We start from the raw sequence: 10,520 nt of genomic DNA, 5'->3' as shown, positions 1-10,520 counted from the left end.
CCCAGTGCTGATGTTTTCAAGCATCTCAGAAAGCAACCCTGCCCTATCTTGTGCCAATCACCAGCACCAAAGACCCAGATGAGTCACTATCTGGGCCAAATACCCACAACAAAATTCCATCCTGTTGCATTATTATGGATCTCTGATGGGACAAGAAAAGAGAATGCTGTATGTCTGTCTTTACAGTTTACTGTTAGAGGTACAACGCCTGTAAGGTCATTATCAAGGATTGATTTTCTGATCTATGGTGGAAAAGGATGGCCAATCTCCTCTTGTGTAATTTACTTCCTCTGAAAACCCAATGGATGGTCATGTCCAAATTGATGGTACACAACAACGACAACTACCTTATAGCTGAGTTTGTATATGCTTGCTTGCTTATTCTTTGTGCTTGTTAACAGACCACTTATCTGTACTGGTGTAATTTGTGGGTTGCTGTGATGCAACCGGTGTGTCGAATTCCAGAAGGGTCATCTGTGGTGCACATATTAGAGTGGCATACCTAGACTGAGACAGATCAGGAAATAGGACTGTCCATCCACTTCCAAAATAGCAAGCCTGGGAAAACTCTATGAACAATAGAGCTCAGAAGTGAAATCATACAAATATGAGGAGAAACAGCTGCTAACAATGATTAATGATTGGAAAATGGAATATATGAAGGAAGAACATTGGAAATTAAGTTGTAAAGAAATGAAATGGAACATTTGAAGATTGACACTATTGGCATTAGAGAACCAATATGAACTGACATGGACCACTTTGAATCAGATAATCATATGGATTATACCAGGAATGAAAACTTGAAGAAGAACTGAGTTGCATTTATAATTAAAGATAATTTCAAGCTCTATTTTAAGTACAACTGTTGTGAGTTGTTAGTGGTCATTCATACACATAAAAGAAGATCTATTAACATAACTATTATTCAAATGTATGCACAAACAGCTAAAGCCACAGAGGAGGAAACTGAGGGTTTCCACCAACTGCTGCAGCCTGAAATCGACCAAACATGCAATCAAGATGTATTAATAAATATTGGTGACTGGTATACAACAGCTGGTAACAATGAAGAAGGAATGATAGTTGCAAAGTATAGGCTTTGTGAGAGAAAAGAGGCTAGAGAGTGAATGAACTTTGTACAAAAGGAGAGTTTACATATGGATCTCACCTGACAGGTAGCACAGATGGACTATATATATGGAAAGAATTGTTGGAGAAGCTCACTTTCTGCAGTAAGAACCAGTCCAGGTGCTGACTATGGAATATACCACCATGTATACTTACAATTACTCAGATGTAAGTTTAAATTGAAACTTATGTAGGCTAAAACACATCCATGAAAAACAAAATATGATCTTGAGTTTATCCTACATGAATTACAAAATCATGTTAAGAACAGGTGTTGAAGTCTGGATCACCAATGATTGAAGACCAGAGGAGCTGTGGGATGAAGAGGGCAAAAGTTCATTACAAAGACAGAGGAAAAAGAAAAACCAATATGGATGTCAGAAGAAAGTATGAAAATTATATGAGAGCATCAAGAAGCAAAAACAAGAGGTGTGGAAGTAAAAGCTGAACAGATTTTAAATGGCAACTTGAGAAGACAAAGTATTACAGAAAATGTATAAAGACCTGGAGTTAGAGATCAAAAAGGGAAGAAAAAACTCAGCGTTTCTCAAGCTGAAAGAACCGAAAAACAAATTCAAGTCTTGAGTTTCAAAACTAAGAGATGCCATGGGCATAATCTTGAATGATCCAAGAAATTGCAAAAGAAGATGGAAAGAATACACAGAATCACTGTACAAAAAGGATTGGTCATTATAAAAAAATGTCAGGAAGTACCATTTGAACAAAAGGCAATAATAACAAAGGAAGAAATATAAGCTGTTGAAGACACTGGCAAAAAAGGTCCAAGAATAGAGAGGATACCAACTGACATGTTTCAACTAACAGATTCAACCCTGGGTGTGCTGCTCACCAGTATATGCCAGGACATATAGAGAATAGCTGTCTGATTTCCTGACTGTACATATTTTTTTCCCCATTCCTGAGAAAGGTGACACAACATTTTATGAAAATTATTGAACAATATAATTAATATCATTGTTATTATGTGCCATCGAGTTGCCTGAGACTCGTGGAGACTCTGTATACATTAGCTCTGAAACCTGCCCTATCCTGAGCCAGTCTCATTCATCATCTCTGACAGATCTAACCCCATTTCTCCAGTCACTGAGTAAATCCATCTTATCCTGAATCTTTCTCTCTTGCACTGTCCTTCCACCCTTCCAACCATGATGCCCCTCTCCAAGGACTAGTCCCTCCTGGCCACGTGCCCTAAGTATATGAGACAGAGCCTCAAAATCCTTGCTTCTGGGGAGCAGCCTAGTTTTGCCCTCTCCAGGAGAGACCTATTTGTTCTCTTGGAAGTCCATGGTAGCACCACAGCTCAAAGTCATCGATCCTTCTTCTGTCATCCTTAGTTGCTGAAGATCGTCCAAAAACAACTGTAACAATACATTGACAGGGAGATGCTACAAGTTCAAATTTGGTTTAGAAAAGGTGTACCAGGGGTATCACTGATTACGTAAGATGGATCCTAGCTGAAAAGAAAAGAATATCAAACGAGTGTCTATTTGTGTTTTATTGACTATGAAAAGATATATTGCAGTATGGAGCACAACCAATGGTGGCTAACTTGGGATTATCAGAACACTTAATTGTTTTCACATAAAATCTGTACTTAGACCAAGAACACTTTCAAGGCTGCATCTGTTTTTTGAAATATGTCAGTTGGCAATCCTTCAATTCCTGGGGCTTAATTCTCCCCTTTCCCCTGGCTTTAGTGCAGCTGGGACTTTGTCCAGAAGAACAATACTAATTGTTGCCTTTTCATGTGATTAAACTTTGCAATAATTAAATAATTTGGCTGTTAACCAAATGTCAGTGATCGAAACCCACCAGCTACAGCAAGAGAGGAAAATGTGACAGTCTGCTTTGTAAAAAGTTATAGGCTTGGAAATGCCTTGATAGTGTTGCCCTGTTCTTAAGGATCACTGTGAGAGAAAACTGGCTGACTGGTTTTCTGTTTGGTTCTGGGCTTTCCTCTTGACTACACCATGGAAATACAAAGGGCTTTCAGAAGGTACTTCAGTGTTTCACTGGAGAAGATATGTGCTTGGAAGGAATAAAGAGTAAAGGACAATAAGATTTACCAGAAAAATAGCTGAAGAAAATAATCTGCACACATATGGTTTGTTTCCTTATAATAAAGAAGAGAGATGAGGGAGACCTTTTATAGAGAAGGCAATCATTGCTCATTTTATTTATAATTTATCCCCATAAAATCCTTACTTTTTAATATGTTTAAAATATAGTTTAATTGAAAATACATTTATTATTGGCCTTTAATACATGCATTGAAGAAGAAGAAAAAGTCAAACCAAAAACCTATATCTCACAATGTAAATGATTATTCAACTTTTTTTATACTTCTGCTTAGTGTGTTTGTTGCGTGACTTAAAGTTGGTACTGACTCATAGCTGACCTGGCGGTGGGTTTTCAGAAGTAGTAAATCACGTGGGAGGAAAATCAGCTTGAGTAAGTTCCTACTTGACAGGAATAAATGATTGTGAATAAAATAATCACATGTTCCATTTTTATTTATTATTCAGGATTTTATTTAAAATATTATATTAACCTTGAATTTATAGAATAACTTTTGCCTTGTGTATCTTTGAGTCAGAACCGACCCATAGCTGACCCTCCAGTGGGTTCTTAGGGGCAGTTAATTGCACGAAAGGAGATTGCCCATCCTGTGAAGCAGTTGATAGATTCAAGCTCTTTGGTGGCCTAGTAGTAAGAAACTGTACTGCAATCCTGAAGGCATGTGGTTCAAATCTACCAGATGCTCTACAGGAGAAGGATTTTTCTCCCATGGAGTGACTCATGGATTTGAAAAATATATCAATTATTTTTTTCAGTAACACATTCTATGCATAAATATGATCATTATAGAATTATTTTAAACCAAAATTATAGCATAAAATCGAAGATGTATGCGTATTAAATAAGGGTAATTTCATAACAGAATGATATGACATTGATAAAGATATTTTGAATACTTTGTCACAAACTGTGAAAATAATAATACAATATCACATAAAACACACACACACACACACACACACACACACACACACACACACACTATTTAAAAGTAATAGTTGGATACCCAAATGGTAAGAAACTGTGCTGCAATTTTAAAAGCATACAGCTCAAACTGAGAAAGACTAAAGAAATTTACATTATGAACAGAGACTAGACAAGGATGCCCATTACCATCACTCTTACTCAATATTGTATTGGAAGTGTTTGTTAGGGCAGTAAAACAAAAGAAGGCAATAGAAGGCATCCAGACTGACAAAGAGATGGTTACACTGTCGCTATATGCAGATGATATGATAGTGTACATACAAAGAAAACCCCAAAGGCTAAACAGAAGATCAACATAGAAAAATCAGTTGGATTTTTCTATAACAAAGCAAGCATACAAAAGGAAACTAGAAAATCAATACCATTTATGTTAGCCAACCACAAGATGAAATACTTAGGAATAAACCTAACTAGACATATAAAAGAACTTCATGATGAAAAAATACAAAACACTACTATAGCAAAAAATAAGAGACTTAGGTCTAAATGGGGGGGGGGGAATCCTTATTCATGAATAAGATTGAGCGTTGTGAAAATTACACTCCTACCAAAAACAATCTATTGGTTTAAAACAATCTCTATTGGGGAACCCAAATTCATTCTTCAAAGAAATAGAAAAAGCAATTTCCTGTTTCATTTGGAAAGGGCAGAGACCCAGAATAAGCAACACTCTTCTGAAGAAATGTGAGCATGAAATTGGAGGCATCTCACTTCCTGATTTCACAACCTACTACACAGAGATAGTCATTACAAGTTGTATTGGTAAGACAACAGATATATAGATCAAAGACAAGAATCCGGATATCAACCCATCAGTCTAGAGTCAACTGATATTTGACTAGATAATAAAAGCCGTTAAATAGTGAAACAACAGCCTCTTTAACAAATGGTGCTGTGAAACTGGACACCTACCTGCAGAAAACTTAGACAGAACCCACATTTCTCACTGTATATAAAACCCACCTCAAAGTGGATCAGAGATCTAGAAGTAAAACCCCAAACCATAAATATCGTAAGAGACATATTGGAAACATATTAGAAGCCCTATCCTATAGCATGACTAGATTTTGCAAATATAGTGAAAAACATTCAACCTAGAGAAGATAAAATCAATGAACAGGACCTTCTTAAAATCAAATCTTTCTCCAAAAGGGTGAAAAGAAAGTCCAGAGATTTGGGGGGGGGGGGAAACAAAACCAAAACACTCAACATTTGGCAGTGACATTTCTGACAAGGGTCTCATAACCAAGTTTACAGGACCTGTAAGCAATCAAACTGGGTTTTAAAGAGGTCCTGATGCCAGAGTTATTGCTTATGTCAGATGGGTCTTTGTTGAAAAAAGAGAGTACCAGAAGGATGTGTATTTGTGCTTTATCGACTACATTTGACTGCGTGTATCACAGCAAAGTGTTGCTAAAATTAAGAAGAGTGAGAATACCAAAACCCTAGCTGCATAAAAATGAACTACCTACATCCTAAAGCTCACCTTTGTCACTTAGACCACCAATAGCCATTGTTGTTGTTGTTATGTGCCATCGAGTCGTTTGTGACTCATAGCGACCCTATGTACAACAGCCCTAAACCCTGCTCTATCCTGTGCCAATCTCACTGTCTCTGACACACCCATCCCGATTACCCCCTGTCACTAAATCAATCCACCTCATAGAGGGTCTCCCCTTTTGGGTCGTCCCTCCACCCTCCCAAGCATGATGTCCCTCTCCAAGGACCTGTCCCTCCTTACAACATGTCCAAAGTATGTCAGACGAAGCCTCAGAATCCTTGCTTCTAAGGAGCAGCCTGGTTTAACCCTCTCAAGGGTGAATCTGTTTGTTTTCTTGGCAGTCCATGGTACCTTCAATACTCTTCTCCAGCACCACAGCTCAAAGGCATCAATTCTCCTTCTATCCTCCTTGGTTATTGTCCAACTCTCTGATGCTAACAAGTGATGGCAAAGACCATGGCCTGTATCAGACACACCTTAGTCTCCAGAGTGACACCATTGCCCTTCAGTACTTTGGCAAAGTCCCTAACAGCAGACTTTCCCATTGCAATACATTATTTTATTTCCTGTCTACTGGTGCCAAGAGTATTGACCATGGAGCCCCAAGCAGACAAAAGTTGTTAACAATCTCAATCTCTTCACCATCCATCCTGATGCTGCCAATTGGTCCAGTGGTGAGAATCTTTGTCTTCTTGACATTGGGCTTCAATCCATACTGAAGGCTGCAGTCCTTGACCCTCTTCCATACTATTTATAAATTATTTTTTAAATAATCACATAATTATTTTATGAAAATTTTAGATTTACTTACAAAACATCTCATAACATGAATGAACCTGGAAGAGGTGTATGTACACCTGTGTTTATTGCAACATTACTTACATTAGGAAAGAGATAGAAGCAGCCTAAGTGCCCATCAATAAACAAATAGATGAATTGTGGTAAAGTCATACAATGGACTATAACACAGCATTGAAAAACAATTAAATTTTAATAGCAAAACATATTTGAGTTTGGACAATATTATACTGAGTGAAATATCTCAGTCATAAAAGGACAGATAAGACACAAGACCATTGCTGTAACAATAGGACAGATACAGGTGAGAGGAAAGATGCAAAAGAAAGAATAGATGATAAACACTGAAGTTAGTGAACTGAAGTGCAATCTGAAAGGAATGGGCAGTTACATGTATAACAATTATCAATCAGGAACAGGACAAATATCACCAGCTGCGCTGTGGGAGAAGGATGGGCAATCTCCTCCCATGTGATTTTTTTTTGTTATTGTTGTGTACCATGGGATTGGAATTGACTCATAGCTGACCCTCCAGCAGGTTTTCAGAGTCAAACCCACAGGAGGAAGTTGCTCAAACTTCTCCAATGGAGCAACTGGTAGCCTCAAACTGTATGAACTTCCTGTGTGATTTCCTGCCTCTGAAAACCCGCTGGAAGGTCAACTATGGCTCAGTTCTGGCTTGACAGCACATAACAACAGGGAAAGAAATGTGTATTAATTAATAAATGAAAACCAATCTCTTTGTAAGCTTTCACAAATATTAAAATGAAAATAACAATTTCAAGTTAAAAGTTAATAGTTTCAAGTTAAAAAAATACAACCATTAAGCCATAAGCAAACTAGTATGAAAATGTTCTGTAGTTAAATCTACGTATTTCATTACTCCCACCATATGTACTGTTCTTTTTTATCACTTTTAGTAGCAGTAAAACAATTTTCATTTATTCCTTATTCAGTATCCAGGCCATAGTCTTCACAATTGCTTGCTGTGCGTCAGAGAGCTGGACAAAGACTAGGAATAATAGAAATAAAATTGACAGGTTTGTTCTAGAGAGAGTAAGGCCAGGCTGCTCCTTGGAGGCAAGGATTCTGAGGCTTCTTCTGACATACTTAGGGCATGTTACAAGAAGGGATCATTCCTTGGAGGGGAACATCATGCTTGGAAGGGTGGAGAGGTGGAGAAAGAAAGAGAGACCATCGATGAGATGGATTGACACAGGGACTCGAGTAATGAGGGTAGGTGTGTAAGAGACAGTAGCCAGCACAGGATAGAGCAGGTTTCAGGGCTTTTGTACATAGGGCTGCTATGAGTCTCAAGCAACTCGACAGCACATAACAACAACACAACAGGGATTCAATATTATCTTTATTAAAATTCTTATTATCCTATGTCCTGTTAATGCAAAGCTAAATAAGACAAAATTATTGCAATTTAAATGTTTTATAAGTCGTTTCTAATTACAATTAAATTAGTCTAGTGTTCAATGTCAGACTTTAAATTTTCAAGCATAAAACTTTCATTATTATGGAAAGAGTATATTAAACTGAAGATGTGCTAATAATTTTTGTTTATTTTGTAATATTTTTTCTTTCAGTCAAATATTGCTTGCATTTCATTCTGATATAAATTCTCCAAAGTATAAAGACTATAGATTACATCATATAATTGTGTGTGTCTCATAGCTGTCTGGGACCTCTCCAGAGTACTGAGAAACAGTGATGTCAGTCTAGAGACTAAGGTGTGCCTGATCCAGTCCATGGTTTTCACAATTACTTACTATGCATCAGAGAGCTGGATAATGACTAAGGAGCATAGAAGAAGAGTTGCAGTCTTTGAGTTGTGGTGCTAGAGAAGAGTCTTGAGCATACTGTGGACCACCAAGAAAACAAGTAAGTCTGTCTTAGAGATGATGAAACCAAGTTTCTCTTTATAGGCTAGGATGTTGGTCTCACATACTTTGGGCATGTGGCCAGGAAGGACTGATCCTTACAGAAGAACATCATGCGGAAGGACTGATCCTTACAGAAGAACATCATGCTCAGAAAGGAGGAGCGACCTTGTAGGAGAGGAAGACCTTGACTAAGATGGATTGATACAGTAACACAAGCAATAGGAGTAGGTGTATCAGAGTCAAAGAGACCTGCTCAGGACAGAGCATGCTTCAGAGCTATTGTACATAGGATTATGATGAGTCTCAGGCAACTTAACAGCACATAACAACAGCAAAATATTAATATTCCTGATTTCATATAATTTTGCTTCAATAAGTATTACAGGAAACACTCCAATTTTTTAAAAAATACATATAAAATAAATATTGTAAGAATGTGACATATCTAAAAATGTAGAGTTTCATTTTTCAGCAGCTTTAGATGGTTGATGTGTGCACCATTTTCCTGGGAAATTACCCTGAATCACTTTTTATTCCCATATTCACTTTATTAATGTAGATCTAACTGAGAGAACAGAGGATATTCTAAACTTAAAGCAATAAGTTAAAAAAAAAAGAATACCTTAACAACTTGAAAATTCATGGGAGAATTGTGTACTTTCTTTGCATAATCAACCAAGTATATTAGGCGTCAAGTAAATTATTATACACCTTGAATTAGAAGCCTCTGAGGTGTAATGGAAATCATGTTCTGGTTATAAACATTTGAGTAACAGATAACTTTTACTTTATTCAAAGGTATCCTTAATTAATTAAATTTTCTTTTTAAAAATCCATTGGTAATCAAGATGTTTCCTTAGGGAATAACAGTTTCAGGACATGATCACGAATCTGTTTGGTCTTCACTCCATAGACTATAGGGTTGAGAAATGGTGGAACTAACAAGTAAAGGTTTGATAACAGAATATGAACATATGGTGGTATGTGGGAACCAAACCTGTGTGTAAAGAAAGAAAAGAAGGCAAGAAGGTAGAACTGAAGAAAGACACAAATGTGGGCAATACATGTGTTAAAGGCCTTGATTCGGGCCTCCTTCTGAGGCAGTTGAAAGACAGTGATGAAGATTTGAACATAGGACAAGGTAATAAAGATTATGTCAAATCCCAGTATGGTGAAGGCAACAAATAGGCCATATATCTTGTTGACCCGGATATCTTCAATAGCCAGCTTCACAAGGGCCATGTGCTCACAATAAGAGTGGGAGATGATTGTAGTGCTGTAGAGTTTAAGGCGATATTTTATAAGTACTAGGCATGGAGCTACAAGAATGGCAGCTCTGAGTGTTACCCCAATTCCAATACGAGACATAAATTGTTGTGAGAAGATAGTGGCATGTCTCAGTGGATCACAAATGGCCACATAACGGTCCAATGCCATTGCCAGTAGGACACCAGATTCGATTGCCTGAAATGAGTGAATAAGCCACATTTGCAGCAGGCAGGATTCAAAATAAATCTCTGGCAAATTAAACCAGAAGATTCCTAGCATTTTGGGCAGGATGCAAGTGCTAAGTGCAATGTCCGTGCCCCCTAACATGGCTAAAAATATGTACATGGGTTTATGGAGGCTTTTTTCACATTTGATTATAACCAAGATGAAAGAATTCCCAATTACAGCAACGAGGTACATGATAGAGAATGGAATCCCAATCCAACACTGTACTGACTCCAGGCCAGGGATCCCAATTAAGATTAGTATAGAAGGCATGAAGACTGAGCCATTGATTGTTGGCATGTTGACCTTGTCAGTAGAATAAATACAGTAGTATTTCTGTTTTATTTTCTATTCCCTGCAAAGACTTAATAAAGTAAAAAATTAAAATAAGTTAGTTCATTTTAGCAACATAATATTTTTGCTAGAATATCACATCACCTTTTCTATCTCAACTCCTCTTTTCTAATTTTTTAATACTTTCTTAAGAGTCTTTGAGATATCAACAACTGGTTTCCATTTTTCTGTGTAGTCTGTAGACCATTGTGCTGTTAAATCAAACGTAGAGACTGTAGATTTAAGTCCATCAATGACTCCATGGGAGAATGCTGGAGAATCTC

At 37.3% G+C, this 10,520-nt stretch overlaps 1 protein-coding gene across 1 annotated transcript; it reads right to left on the bottom strand.

Annotated features, from left to right (window-relative positions):
* Window positions 1–9,252: 9,252 nt before the first annotated feature.
* Window positions 9,253–10,203, bottom strand: LOC102844316 (olfactory receptor 52A5-like). Its single transcript, XM_006885668.1, has one exon. It carries the CDS (start codon window positions 10,201–10,203, stop codon window positions 9,253–9,255), a length of 951 nt encoding a protein of 316 aa, XP_006885730.1.
* Window positions 10,204–10,520: the final 317 nt, after the last annotated feature.

The sequence above is a fragment of the Elephantulus edwardii genome, unplaced genomic scaffold, assembly GCF_000299155.1.
Source record: "Elephantulus edwardii isolate Elephantulus edwardi_28Jun2011 unplaced genomic scaffold, EleEdw1.0 scaffold00044, whole genome shotgun sequence".
NCBI lineage: Eukaryota > Metazoa > Chordata > Mammalia > Macroscelidea > Macroscelididae > Elephantulus > Elephantulus edwardii.
This window is presented reverse-complemented; position numbering and strand designations above follow the sequence as displayed.